Genomic DNA, 15,500 nt, shown 5'->3' on the forward strand with positions numbered 1-15,500 from the left:
ACACTGAAAAACAACAAATGTGTTGTAGACAGAAGCAAGGCTGGAAAGTGTACTTCAACAGCCAACTCAGGTTGAGGTACGCTTCAGTTTTATTTCAAGTGAAATACTTGTGTTGGAAACTACTAAATACCTATTCTGACTAACAGTTGAGTAACAGCAACAGTTACTCAGTTAGCTATGATACACCTAAAAGGTATTTAGTCAGGTATTACTCTGACTCAAACCATTTCACAATTTATGCCACACCACACAAAGTAGTGAAGATCTTTAGGGTTTCTCAGAGGATTTGTTTAGAGGGAAAAGAGGATCAGTGAAACTTAACTAAATCAGCCATAGCTGTAGTTTTCTCTGCAACATTTCTGAGTATAGAATGCATAATCCATTTGTGTAACATTGTGAAAGTTTAATACTGATGTCAGAATGAAAAAAACAAGTGTTGGTAAAAAAAAAAAAGTGTTGGTGACTTCTTCACCTTGCGGCATACACACCATAAAACCATTTAATTTGACGTTTACTACTACTTTTCCTGAAGTGTTAGCATAAATGACTGACATGTCACATCTTGATTTTTAAAAGTATTTCATGCAAACAGAGCAGAAAAGATCAACCACACATGGGCGTTTCTGCTTTTGCATTCACAGTTTACAAACCTGTTGTTGCCAGACAACTCCGAAACTGCCTGATCTGCCTTAAGACTACGTCAATGGCAGGTGACGTGTGTTTGTGCACAGGACAGCACATATTTTACACGCACTCCTCTAAGTAAACATGTGGGAAAAGGATTTGGAAGACATTTCTGTTAATTAATTTCTTCCACAGACCTTTTTTCCCCCCACCACGTGCATGCAAACTAACACACACCATGCACAGATGCGCACATCTGCAGCAAAGCAGGTGTGTTTAAGTGCTCTAGCGTCAGCCTCAGGAGCTTTAGTAAGGCAGGTGAGCTGCATACCTGCTGATTCCCCTTGAGGTCACGGGTATAGTGTCTGCTTGTGGGGCCCCCAGTGCCCAACTCCACCGCCCTGACTCTGGTTTTGCTGAGAGCTCTCTGGAGAGCAAGCCACCATGGTGTCCCTAATTAATATACCTGTTACCCTCTGACAACACTGTGGGTATTACAGGAGTCATTATCTATTGCTTAATTGCCTGTGCAGCAATTTTATGCCTTTAGTACACTTTCACATACGGATTCTATATGTGCATCTGTAAACAAACACACACATTACACATATTAATACACAGACATGTGCACATGGACATTCCTGCTTCCTGATGCTTTAAAATGTTATATTTAATGTAACTGCACGTCCCCTTTTAATGACTGTCTGATATTTTCCTTGACTAATAACATTTTTTCAATTAATTCATTACACATTTGCACCTGTATCTTACACATATTAAAATAGACTGCTATTACCAACAGAATGTACTGAGTTAAATTGAAGAAATACATTTTTATACTGTGATACACTTTTGTATTATCATTACCAACACCTTTAAACATGTATTGTGTGTATTTAGAGCCACCTTGTGGTGAAAAGGAGTGCTTACAAGGACAGTGTGCTTGTGGGATTAAAAATGACTAACAGTATATTTCACAGATACTTTAAAGGAGCAGGATTCCTACTTTGTAATCAGAAGACTTAATTGTGCAGTGAAACTGAATTTTGATTCTGCAATAGTGACAACTACACTTTATAATGCCTGCCAAATATAAGCAAATGTTGCACACCTGGCACCTTGTCTTAACACCTCAAATTCGTATTTCCGGACTTGGATATGTGCAATGGGAAAAAGAATGTAGTTCTAGTGTAAACTAATAAATCCAGAAGTGCTAAACCTATTGACTGAGTCCCACATAGCATCAGCGTGTTGCAGATTAATTTGTTATTCATGTGTTACTGAAGTGACAAATCTTGTTTCCATCTACAAACAAATTGAAAGCAGTATGAATCATAAAATGTAAATGCAATAACATAACCACAAGTACAGTGTAACCCCTATTTGGTGACGGCTGCAGTGATGTCAGTATGCAGTAGTCTATCTACTGGACATATCTTGGCCTCTTCCTGCCACTAGATAGCACTCTTTTACTGTGGTAAAGACTGGTGGGCTTTACTGTCGCAGCTCTGTGGTACAATGTACAGTATGTTGCTCCTTTGATCAGCATTAACATTCAGGATGTTTATGGATTGGCACTGATTAACGAAAACAAATCTAATGATTAGGAAAATAGAATAAAATAGTAACAGCAGCAACAACAGCATAATCTGAACTCTCGCTGATTAATGTCCTGTCATACTTAAGCTCATAAATTAGCGCTAATGGGATGTCTGACAGGAGACATTTGTCTCTCCCTGAAACTACACTGGTGCTATCTAATTAAAAGGTAAAAAAAAAATACATGATAAAAATAAATTGATATGAAGATATGAATGCCTAACATTTGTTGAAACACTTTAAATAGCAAGTAATTGGCCAATCCCACAGGATGCGTGTTGTCAGAATATTTTACATATGCACAATTTATAGAATGAATAACCAAAAACTGTGGGAATTGCTTGCCTTTTTCATGGTGACTCTGCATCAAAGAAAACTTGTTGATTCCTTTGCACTACACCTTTCTAGGTCTCAGCCACAAGCTAAAAGCTATTCAGTGACTGAGCTGTACATGTAACCACATCTTAAAAATAACTTCAAACATCCATGAGAGCAAAAGGATTCATAAAAGTGCCAGCATTCTGCCTGTTTACTGTACCCTTGTGTAACCTGACTGATGCAGGCAGGCAGGCTCTTGGTGTGTATACACCCAGCTGCTGGATGTTGAAATCACCCTGCTTTGCTATACTTTGAATTAAAGTCTTAAAGATGAGACATTGTGGACTGCACTTCTCATGGTGCAGAGGGTGTGAGGTTTAAGCCAGGCTAAGAGCGGCACTTGAATGCTTAGCACATCTCAGTTTCCCATGACCATGAGCTGCAGTAGTGCCTGTTAAACCAGACTGACGTCTCTTTTACGTCATTGTATGGGAGAGGATGTTACATAAAACTCCATGTGGGAATCTGTCTGTTTGATTTCATCTTTCTTATTGTCAAGTGGCTACATGTCAGTGACAGTGATGTCAGGCATTTGCAGAATTGAAGGTGCACGTGTGATATGTCATGTGCTGCAGATATTAATGGTAAGTGTGACCAGAATAAGCTTACAGCGGTCCCTTCTGCAGCCTTGTTACCTGTGACCTCTCAGCATGGTGGTTAGACTGTTGCATCTAAAGTAAAAGAAGATGTGGCTATAGTGTAAATGTGCTTTCATTTTTGGTCAGTACATCCCTTTTTGAGTTTGTGTACTGTGTGTGTTTGTTTTTACAGTACAGTAGCTTTACATAGTTGAACAAAGACTGCTTGGTTCAACATGTTTAAAACATGAAAAATGAAGTCCACCTAAATGTCTGTTAATAAAATACTGGCTTATAAATTGTTGTAGCTGAAGTGGAGTGAATAATATTTGTCCTTCCTGATCTGATTCATGTGTTCAAGAAGTGGAATGTTCTGCAATGGCCAAGTCATATCATCTGACCTGAATCCAATTGAGCATGCGTTTCTCTTGCTGAAGCCAAAACTGAGGGCAAAACACCCAAAACACAAGCGGGAAGTGCAGACGGCTGCAGTAAAGGGCTGGCAGAGCATCACCAGGGAAGAAACCCAGCATCTGATGATGCCTATGGGTCCAACACTTCAGGCAGTCATTGACTGTAAAGGATTTGCAACCAAGTATTAAAACTGACTGTTTAATTGATGATTATGTTAGTTTGTCCAAATACTTATGAGCCCTTAAAGTCGGGGGACTGTGTGAAGAAATGGTTGTAATTCCTACATGGTTCATACTACATTTTTGAAAAAAGCCTTAAATGAAAGCTGAGAGTCTGCACTTTAAGCAGGTATTCATTGTTTCATTTAAAACCCATTGTGGTGGTGTACAGAGCCAAAATGATGACAACTGTATCATTGTCCAAATAATTATGGACCTGACTGTATATATGGTAGAGCTTTTATTTTGAAAGGTAAGAATGGAAGGATTGAAGCTGTCATGCGCTGCTGTTTACAATGTGGGAGGCCATAAAGACTTTGCAGTGTATGTGCAGACTATGGAGCCTCCATCTTAATACCTACATAAGTGTGGCCACAACGGTAGCTAACAGCAGACTGGCTGCAAGTGAGAGTTAAGCTTACCAGCTGATATCCCATAGTGCAAACAGTGCCACAAAACTAAGAGTGCTCAAGACAGTTAACTTTGGGATGCCCTTTAGATGTGCAGAAAAGCACATCTGTAGTGTTTGTGTGTGCACACTTAGAGCAGAGGAGCGCCTCTAAATGAGACCAAAATGTGGTACAAACACACAGCATTGTTTTTTTTATCACATTACTATTTTGGTACAAACATTTACTCACCAGTGTGGTGGATAGCCTGCAAAGAGATTTACTCATCAAATGGAAAATCTACCTGCATCTGGAGCTTGGCAGGTGTTAATTTCAAACCCTGAAGAAAGAAAAACAGGAGATTAACTAACTACATTTACTCCTGTTACTGTATTTGAAAATCGTTGCTGTGTACTTGTACCTTTTCAACTTGTACTAAAGAGTGTTTTTGTACTTTGTAACATTTAAAATCACCACATTTATAGATTACATATGCTGTAACTTGTCCATAATCATAAAAATCTTTTGCAACCATGAACACTTAATGTTTTTGCAAACTTAATTTTCTTTTCACTTTTCATGATAAAGAATCAAGTCTCAACTCTGTCCTTGACATTATAAAATAATGTGGGAAATACCAACTATGATAATAACAACTTCCTCTACTTAAAATTTGAATTTGCTATCTTTTATCATTACACAATTCCCTTTATGTATGTACTTATTTTTTTGTGTTAATCCCAAGGAAATCTCCATTAATAACTATTAGCTTTACAATTACTATGAGGTCTGTACCAGTATTAATTCATTACTAGTTATATTTTTTACAGGATTAAATTTGCAGGCGACAGTATTTCTAATTGTTCAGGATATGTTCTAGTATTAGGATATGTTCACATCCTAAGTGATGTTTCAAGGTCAATAATTCCATTTTGGTGGGTCATTTTAGGACAAATGTGAAAAATTAGAAATAGACCACATTATCTGAGAATGCTTACAAAGACCTTTTAAATCCCAGGCAACGACTGCTTACCATCTGTATGAATACAATATGACTTCCACCTAACTGAAATATTCATACAACAGAACAGATGGCACCCTTTGCTCTGCTCCCTATTCTGGTCCCATACACACTTTTATCTTGCTTATGAGCTTGTAGACCTTTATGTGTGTGGTTGTGTGCGAGTTTATGTGTGTATTTTGTGGCCTTGAATGTACCTGCAGACCCTTTTACTATATAATCAAAACACCACCACCGAACAAAAGAGAGGAACAGGAGGGTCACACTGAGCTCTTTAAGCCATCAACTTCTGTCTGGTATTCACATCGACTTTTCATCTTTAAGAAATCCTCATATTGCTCTTAATTTGTCAATCTTCAATCTTAATTGCACTTTTACCGACAGACACTGCAATAGTATGAGTCAGACAGTAATGGTTTAAAAATTAGGAATTCAATCACAAAAGCATAACCCAGGACATCTTCTTAATCGAGCCATCCAAATGGTGAGCATTTGAGCAGTCTTTGCTTGTTGTTAATGAATATGTAACCATATTAGTATTAAATGAAGTGGTGCCCACAGCTTTACAACGCTACAGGAAAACATTGTTTGTTATAGATCACATGAAAAATATACATACAGAAAGGAAAATCAGGTGAAACGCACATGCCTATACGTACCGTATTTAATGGCAAAAAGCAATGTTTGCTATTTTACACTTTCACAGATTTACAAATCACAAGAAACTCAATGTGAAAAGTTGTATATAAAGGTGACTCTAGTTTGATTTGCCTTTCTGTATTATTAGGGCATAATTCTCACCTTTAAGACGTTAACTGGGTGCATGCTTAGAGTGTCTTTCCAGCTGCAGTTCCCAACGTGTGGTCTGTTGTCCCTGGGTGGACACCAAAATACACAAAGAGAGACAAATTAGAGAGGGGAGCTGAGGAATGACAGTCATTCATTTTCAGTGATAACATCTGTGTAAATCGTTTGAATATGACTCACTGACTCTGACGTGCCTGTGTGACAAAAGCATTGTGTGCGCACAGCCTCGTGACTATATCATAAAGTGAATAAAGGTGCAAAGAAGGCAGGTGTCTTATTGTATGAGTCAAAGAAAAAGAAGTCAGATGAAAACCTACACAAGGTGTGCTTAAATGGGTCATAAATTGCCAGAACTTTGATGATCCTATGTGTACTGACACAGACTTAAACAGTATCTTAAAATGTAACCTATCATTGGAAAAAACCCACAGGGAACTTCACAACTAGTACAGCTCCCTGGACCCCTGTGTAGTTGAATAGTATTGTAGTAACCCAACAGTATGAGTAGATAAATAAATGGGCAAAAAATATATTTTTGGGTAAGATTCTTGTTGGAAAAAAAAAATCAACAAGTAATGTTTTCAATAAAAACACTGACAGTAACCGCAGCAATTTGTTTACATATTGTACCTTTAATTGATATGTTTCTGAAACACATCATGAAACCTAAAAACATAGAGTTTTAAACTCAGGAAAATTTTCTTTAACCTGTAAAGACCAGTAAAATGTCCTCACTTTGAAGGATTTCCTTCACCTGTACATCACTGAGAAGACATCCAGACCTAATAAATGTATGTAAATAAATTAAAACGGCCCAACACATATTTAAAATCAAACATTCCATTACTGAAGGACAGACATTTCAGTTCCTAATTTAAAATAACGATAGTGCTGCTGATAAGAACCACCGCACAGATGACAGCATTTGTGTAAGCATGCAGAAAAAAGACAGTTTATTAATGTGTGATGCTCTCTGCAGCCCTAAACACAACTGCTAATTACTATATATGAGTTATGCATTTAAATATGTTTGCAGCATATTTATAAGACATTTCACAGTCAAAGCAAATGATAATGTTTGGTTTCATCACTAGTTGCCACCAAATCAGACACTAAAATCACAGATTAACAATTAACTTTTGAACAGCGTGCTTGCAGGTGTGATCATTTTTCATTTAACATGCAGATTGCCTAGCATGAAGCATTCTGTATGCTTACCAACAAGACGTCCAATGCAATCACAGTAGTGCTTGACATTTGTAATCTAACCTTCTTGTCTGGTGATTAAAAACTAAGAACTTTTAACCAAGGTATCTACTCACATTGTCAACCACTGTCCAATTTTTGCAATGTTAACCAGGGACAGGTGTGGTAATAAGTAATGAGGATCTCTCCAACTCCTTCCTCGATATAACCTGTGATACTGAAGAAAAGAAAATAGTTGTATTTGAACTTCTCCTAAGCAAGACAGTTATTTGCTTGCACTTTATGTGTAAAAAAAATAAATACAAACCTTGACTTGTGGGCGTATCACTTGGTCAGGGCTGTTTTTTTTTTTGTTATAACACTGCCTCTAGTTATACACGTTTACAAGATTGAGGAATAATACCATAATGCATTTCGCGAAAAACATCTCTCCTTCGAGCCGGATTCGAACCAGCGACCTAAGGATTACCATGTATCCGCTACAGTCCTCCGCTCTACCAACTGAGCTATCGAAGGGAATTAATTCACAGCGTGAACATTGCATATTTTATAAAACCACAGCAAAGGTTGTGTCTACATGTATGAATATAATGTTAAAAAGTGTGTAGAGAAACAAACCGAAACCGTCGAACACATTTTCGCTGTATTCGACGCAAACTGCTCCAAACTGCTCCAACTGAAATCATTTCAACTCGGGCTAAAGAGTTGCTGTTATACTGACTCATGAGGTCAACTGTCATTAGGAGAGCAAGAATCAACGAAAACCAACAGTTACTGCTGTAAAATCCTCCCATTGTTCATGAACGTTGAAGTTAGCTGCTAGTTCGCTACAGACGTTTAGCTAGCTAGCTAATGTTAGGGAAATTAATGCTAGGTTAGCCTTCTATTTCTCCGTATGACGCTTAAACTACCGTAGCTCATACATGTCACATATGACAAAAACTTCAACATAATTTTCACGTATTTCAACCACAGGCAAACATGAAAAGGGCGTTTATTGAAATATGTAGATGTCATGATTTGGTGTCTGAAGGGGAATTAGCTCAAATGGTAGAGCGCTCGCTTAGCATGCGAGAGGTAGCGGGATCGATGCCCGCATTCTCCAAAGGAACTTTTTAATCCCCCTTGAATTCATTGTATTTTATGTTCACGTAACAGTTACAATAGAGAGCCAAATAATCCCTTCGTGGTTGCTTGTTTTACTGCCTACGTTAATGATGAAGTGACAACAACAGGACAGACTGGTCACAAATTTCACGGGTGGTAAGGTAACGTTAGCTTTAGCATTAGCTAGCTGGCTGTCAAAGTGCAAAGAACTCTTAGCTAGCCAAAAAAACGTTACTGAACCACAGCTTCTTAACTAATTTTGCTTAGTTTGTTGAATGCAGCGGAAAATATCGTTCTCTTCCTATTAATTGTATAAAGGTAGCTAAGTTTATAGCTAACTTTGTTACCTCTGGTGGGCACGGACATCGTCCCGTAGGTGCATGGCGTTGCTGCTTCAAAGTTCGTCACGAATACGCTTTCGACATCTGCCGTCACTTGCTATGATGCTAACGGTGCTAGCAGTGCTAGCTAGGGACTCTACTGAGAGCTATCTAGAAAACAGCATTAGCGTCAGGCTAACGTTTTACATGGTAAATGTTGAAAGACGTTTATGGCATACTTTAGCACATGGCTTTTTAGTATGTAAGTTACAGTTAAAGCTACTTTCTATATAAATATAGTTTTATTGTTTAGAAAAGATTATGAGAACTAAGTCATGGATACATAATTAAAATCATAAAATGTGCTCTTTGATGGCAGGCAAAAATAAATTTGTTAGGAGCTTATTGCTTATGCAAAATTTTACATAACCCCATATATTTCTGATAGCCCCCTTTCATTGGGCAGTAACAGTTTTTTGGATGTGATGTAAAGCCTCCACCCCCCTAAAGCACCCACTGCACAGACACCCAGCCACCTCTGATAGCAGTGTAGGGGAGGATGAAGAGTTTGGTAGGCAGCTGTTCAGTATTGCACTGCTCAGTTTCAAATAAGGGCAGGGTAAAAATGGCAACCGTAGACGTGACAGCAATAGTTGCTAAAAACAGAACTGACACCAGCTAGATAGGAGCCCACACTCCCTAGGACAAGAGCAGCAGGCCTACTCCTCAGAGTGACTCAGGCCTACTTTAGACCGCTCTCTGAAACGGACTCTAAATTTCTAACATCACCAGCTTTAGAGGTCGTATCTAATACAGGTTTTTGATAGTGTTTTCTGTATTTCTGAAAGCGCTTTTTTCAAAAATGAATACCATGGATAACTTGGAGAAACAGCTGATTTGTCCCATATGCCTGGAAATGTTTACAAAGCCTGTGGTTATCCTGCCATGCCAGCACAACCTCTGCAGGAAATGTGCCAATGATGTTTTTCAGGTAAGCAACTGAACAAAATGTCTCTGATTAGTTTTTAGCATTAAGAGAAAAGGTTTTTATAAACTTGAGGAGCACTTTTTGTTTTATAGAAACATCTCCACAGCCCATGTCATTTGAACCATTGATAGTTTTATGAATTTGCCCTACATTTGTTATGCGTGAAAGGCCAAACCAGTAACTGATTGGACAACCTATATGTACAACAGGTAATATTCTCATGTAATTGAAGAGTTTTTGATAGAAAATAGCATTGTCTGTGTCACAACTCAACATTTGAACAGGTGAGGTCATGTTTACAAACATTATTAAACAATTAAAACCTGATGAGGTTTGACTTTTGTATTATGGACTGTGAGTTCATTGGATTAACAGTTATTTTTTTACAGAAGAGATCACCTTTGTGCCATTGTACTAAATTTGAGGTTTGAATGGTGATGCTTTACAGGCCTCAAACCCGTACCTTCCAACAAGAGCTGGCTCACTGTCATCTGGTGGCCGCTTCCGATGCCCGTCCTGCAGGCATGAGGTGGTTCTGGACAGACACGGTGTTTACGGGCTGCAGAGGAACTTGCTGGTTGAGAACATCATCGACATGTTCAAACAGGAGTCCAGCAGGTGAAACAAATCAGATACTTGGATGTGCTCAATTTCTCTTGTGGTCTCTTCACAGTTCAGAGAAAAGCTTTGTTTATCAGTCAAAGCTGTCATTAACCCTGCGGACAGTGAATAGAGGTAGGAGAATAAGGATAAACTACTAGTGTGATGGCCGGGAGTGTAGCGGTTACTGGTGTGGCCTCAGTGCCAGTGGCCTCTGAGTCAGAGAGCTGGAGTGGATGACAGGAGGTTTTAGTTTTAGTCATCTGTCTACACAGAGAATTTTACTGATCTGAGTTGTTGGCTGAATAGCCGAAAGGCTTGTATGACATAAGATCCACAACACTCACACTCTCAGGATGCTCAGCCTCATACTGGATCAAAATTTTGTGGCATTAATGTAAGTTAAATACTTTACAGACAATTAACTGACATCTTGAATGATTTGTATGGGATAAATTGCCCTGACAATGTAATTATGAGGCATTCATAAAAAAAAGAAATCCATAGAAACCAAACATGCTGCTATTATACCTCCGCCCACACCTGTTTATAACCCAGTGTAATAGCCTTGTATTGATTACAGTGCTGACAGTCCATCTGCATGGCAAAGCAAGACTGATGGATCATCAATAAACTACTGAGATGTGTACCTGTGACATTATCAAACTGACATTACATGTCACATCAGTATGCACTGAAATGTACAGCCTGACAGGAGGATGCCACTGTTTTCTTCAAACCTCAACAGCAGCAAGCCAGCGCCAGAGAGAAAGGAAGAAACGCCCATGTGTGATGTTCATGAGGACGAAAAGATCAACATTTACTGTGTGACCCATGGCGTGCCCACATGCTCCATGTGTAAGGTATTCGGAGCTCACAAAGACTGTGAGGTGGCGCCCATCACCAGCATCTACCAGACAAAGAAGGTGAGGCTTGAGATACTCATGGAGATCACGAATAAGGTCAATTATAAGATTATTAGAAACAGAAATATGTGTTTGTGTTAAAAAGTAAACGTTAAAATCTTAATCTGACAAAGGTTCACTGTGGAGAACATTTACATGCCTTATAACTTTGTCCCAGATTTGAATCACAGTTTATCTCAGGTATTTACTCTGCCATGTCCTTGCCCCCCAGACGGAGCTGAGCGACGGGATTGCCATGATGGTTGGTAACAACGACAGGATGCAAGGCATCATTAGTCAGCTAGAGGAAGCCTGTCGTGCCATAGAGGTCAGTGTCCAACTGCTGCAGCGCCTGGCTGCTCACTCACGCAGCAAGCCTCGCTCTGTGCACATGCTAATGCACCTGCACTCACCTGCACAGACGTTCAAACAGACGTAATGTGTCCTTGTCACTGCCACTTTCTGTCTGCTTTTATCTGTCTGTGAGATTTAGACAGAGATGTGGAGAGGGGAAAATTAATGTTTTGGTGCCTCAGTCTGTCTTACTCTCTCTTTTCCACATTTTCTTCTACATGCACTTAGCAGTGCACTCTGCTCTGCCTCAGGCCCATTGACATTAAAAATGAGCAGTGTAATTGATGGAGGGAGAACAGACAGCTTTCCTATGGTTCACGTGCCACAGTTGGTCACAGGGAGGAAGCTGGATGGGCTCCAGTCCCCCATGTGTCACCCTCAGTGGCGTCACTCAGAACGGACATGCAGGATGAGCTTCACTGTCCTCCCTGTGCATATGGCATTACCTAATGGGCACACCAGATCATGTGTTGTTTACAGTATCTATGTGACCATTCATATATTGCAACATTGCTATCTTAAATTTTCAACATTCTGTACTCTTTTCCTTCTTCTCTAGAGTTGTATTTACATACATTTCTCACTCACACAAATGCATGGAACGACTGATATGAATGGACTTTCAGATCTATAATCTTTCCCTGTGTGTGTCTCCTTCTGTCTCTCACTCATGTACAGGAGAATGGTCGGAGGCAGAAGACCCTGGTGTGTGAGAAGTTTGACCAGTTGTATACCGTCCTTGAGGAGAAGAAAAGGGAGATGAGTCAGAAGGTGACAGCCGAACAGGATGAGAAGGTGAACTATATCAGGAGCCTGACCAGGAAGTACGGGGACCATCTGGAGGAGAGCTGTAAGATGGTGGAGCTGGGTATCCAGACTATGGAGGAGCCGGAAATGGCTTTATTTCTACAGGTCAGACTCAATACCAAATAGGGTAAAACATTTTGGCATAAACTCACAATTATCAATATTTTACATATGAGTTGAATGAATATTTAATCTTTCTTGCTTTTGTCTTTTTCAGAACACAAAGCCTCTCCTCAAAAAGTGAGTGCATGTCTTTATGCATCAATAGTACAGTATGTTTGCTATGTAAAAAGATAACATCTTCATTTTAAGGCAAAAATCCTGTCTGACTTAAAGGGATAGTTCGGATTTTTTAAGTGCCATTGTATGCAGAACTTATTTGTTGTGAGTATATTACATGTAGTAAATGCTAGTCAGCACGCCCCCAGTTTGGAGAAGCAGGCAAGAATACTGCTATGGAAGCTAAGCAATGTACTGCTGTGGATGGGATCGGCTACAAAATGTATCAGCTACCTAAAACGGGAGAGCCAGTCAAAGCTTTAGTTGCTCATCTATGCTCTCGTCAAAGCCTCCAGACTCCTCTGAGAAAAACAGTTATTTTAGCTTGCTGAACGAGGGAGCTGCTGATCTACCCCTGCCTGCCTTCATTAGTTAGTTTTTGTTATTGTGTGACTTTGGTGAATGTGAATTAACCCATTTAAAAGGCTTAGTCGCAATGTAACACAAACAAACTAACTGATCAAAGCAGCCATAGACGAGAAGGTCATGTGTTTAGTGATGTTGAATTACAATTTTAGAGAGAAATATAAAGTCTTCAGTTCCCCCTGGAAATCATTGTCTGACAGTGAGGTTAAGTGGTGAAATATATATAATCTGATATTGCTTTTTTTTGTTAGGACTCGTTTTAATTGGCTAAAATGGCTAAAATACATTTTGTCGCTGACCCCTCCACAGTACAGCAATACTGTGAGCTCCTGTGTCAGTACTTCAGCCTGCCTCTCAAAACTGGGGGTGTGCTGACTAACATCTACTGTATGTAGTATTATAGACAAGTATCTCACACAACCCCACTTCAAAAGATCCAAACTATAACTTTAAAACTATTAAAAGCTGCTCCTTGTTGTGTCTTCATTGTTTTTTAGTGCCATTTGTTGTTTGCACACTTTTTTTTTTTTCGTGGTTTACCAAATTTACATCTGCACCTAAAACCCCCAGTCTAATGCAGCGAGGTCACACCTGCTCTCTTGGAGCTGTCGAAAGTAACTCTGTGAAATGTGGCAAATCCCTATCTTTAGCTGTGGCATCCAGAAATAACGTGCAGAATGTGCTAATCATCACAGATCGCTGATATATAACAAGTGTTGACTGTCTGAGGGGGAATTTTTCTTATCCTATATATAATGCAAACTGCACCTTTTGCTCTCAGGCTTGAAGAAGCATCCAGTACAGCACACTTGGACAAAGTTGAGCGTGGCTATGAGAATATGGATCATTACACCGTCAACTTCAAGAAAGAGGGCAAGGCCCTGCGCAGCCTTGACTTTATCCAAGGTGAAGCAACAGAGTTGTTGATGGCAGCAATTTACTGCTTACAGCTCTGACTTGTAGTGATCTGACTTTGATTTCCCTTACAGATGATGAAGATGAGGATGAAGAGGATGAGGATGGAGATGCAGGCACTCAGGAAGCAGAGGGAGCCCAGACTGTTTCGGGAGGCGGTGCTGTTACAGCCGCCTCCGTCCAACCTTCTGCCCCCCAGCAGAGTAACTCCTCCCCAAGCACAGCCACGAGCTCTGCCTCGACCTAGCTGTCAGCCGCCAGCCCAGACAACACCCAAACCAGGAGCAGGATAAGTTCTGCTCCTAGATGTTGATTTCAGGTCAGTTGTGATGCTTTTTCTCCCAGATTGGGGAACAGTGAGACAGATTTAGATCTGCGCCGAAGGGAAAGTCTGAGTTGCTGAGGTAGATCTAAAGGAAGAGACGGAAGTTTGAATTCCTTTCTTTCTCTGTTATTGTGATTGTGTTAGCGTGCATCACTGCATACTGGCTGATCTTTTTTGTCGGGTTAAATACACATTTTAGTTTCCTTCTTTAGTCGCTTTTTCGAATGACAGACAGCCTATTGGTTATTTCCAGAATTCATACATTTTTAATATCGCTGACCTTTGTGACTCACTGCTTAAACTACATCATTAGCGAGCGTGACAAGAGGGCCTCAGGTTTTCCTCCCGGTCGTATACTTTTTTATGACTGATATAACTTTATGAGTAGGGGGGCAGAGTAAAAAACTATCACTGTGACATTTCAGTGTTTCACACACGTAACAGCCTGTATTATGTGTCATATTTTTTGTTGTGTAACACAGGTATATTTTCATATATGGACAAAATATTGCATCATGCCATGTTGTGTTGTATTATATATCATGTGTCATTAAAACTGAATTGTACAACATCTACTGTACAGTAGTATTTCTCAAATCTTACCAGATAAACAAAATGTCTTTGTACTTCAGGTCACTGCCTGGACTGAAATACCAATGAAATAGATTTTGTAAAACACCCCCACCCATTTATGTGTTTATGTGTGCACATGTGTAAAAGAAAAAATCTCTTTATTCCTCCCTATATGTCTTCACATTCTTTTCAATTATTCCCCTCAAAGGAAACCCATATAGAAAAGCCATTACTGCCATTCTTATAGCTTGCTCACAGCTCTTCTCTACAGTACGGTCGTGACACCATTCCTGCCTACGACCTGCTGCACATACGAGGCTGCAGCGTGCCTCAAACCTTCAGTTATCTAATTGCTGCCCTGCAATGGTCTCACCTTGCTGTGACTCCACTATTGAGGTAGTCCACCACTGAGTCCCATTTAATTATTGTGCACCGTCTCTCAGCGAGTTGGATCCTTTACAAATGGGCTCAATGCAGCACTAAGCCCCAAGTTGCTAAGTGGGCCAAACAGAATAGGATGACTCACACCCACAGCTCTTGTTTAGTTGCACTGTGGGTCAAGGATCAGCACAGCATGCACACACACACATGGATAAGCACACACACCGTGTCTTTCACACTCATTAGCTATCAGTGGTGCATCTTTGAGCAGTCTGTGGTTGCCTCTTGCCGGTTTAATGAGAATTGCTTCTCGAGAATTAAGGGTTTAGGAGAAAGGACGCTGTAT

The 15,500-nt window shown here is 39.8% G+C and overlaps 1 protein-coding gene and 2 non-coding genes across 4 annotated transcripts; 2 read left to right on the forward strand and 1 right to left on the reverse strand.

The window, feature by feature from the left end:
- Positions 1–7,664: 7,664 nt before the first annotated feature.
- trnay-gua (transfer RNA tyrosine (anticodon GUA)) lies at positions 7,665–7,750 on the reverse strand. The gene is given in 2 exon segments: positions 7,665–7,700; positions 7,714–7,750. It is a non-coding gene; the product is annotated as a tRNA-Tyr (tRNA).
- A 516-nt stretch (positions 7,751–8,266) lies between these two features.
- trnaa-agc (transfer RNA alanine (anticodon AGC)) lies at positions 8,267–8,339 on the forward strand. The gene has a single exon. It is a non-coding gene; the product is annotated as a tRNA-Ala (tRNA).
- Positions 8,340–9,338: 999 nt separating this feature from the next.
- On the forward strand, positions 9,339–14,771 carry trim55b (tripartite motif containing 55b). 2 transcript variants are annotated; one of them, XM_033638381.2, is made up of 8 exons: positions 9,339–9,652; positions 10,098–10,267; positions 11,001–11,175; positions 11,387–11,482; positions 12,187–12,420; positions 12,533–12,555; positions 13,742–13,866; positions 13,950–14,771. In XM_033638381.2, the coding sequence occupies exons 1-8, from the start codon at positions 9,524–9,526 to the stop codon at positions 14,120–14,122; spliced, it is 1,125 nt and encodes a 374-aa protein (XP_033494272.1). In that variant the 5' UTR covers positions 9,339–9,523; the 3' UTR covers positions 14,123–14,771. The 2 variants fall into 2 exon arrangements, with proteins under 2 accessions (XP_033494272.1, XP_033494271.1); XM_033638380.2 differs by having other exon boundaries at positions 9,342–9,652; positions 10,998–11,175.
- The last annotated feature ends 729 nt before the right edge of the window (positions 14,772–15,500 follow it).

The sequence above is a fragment of the Epinephelus lanceolatus genome, chromosome 20 (assembly GCF_041903045.1).
Source record: "Epinephelus lanceolatus isolate andai-2023 chromosome 20, ASM4190304v1, whole genome shotgun sequence".
Lineage (NCBI taxonomy): Eukaryota > Metazoa > Chordata > Actinopteri > Perciformes > Serranidae > Epinephelus > Epinephelus lanceolatus.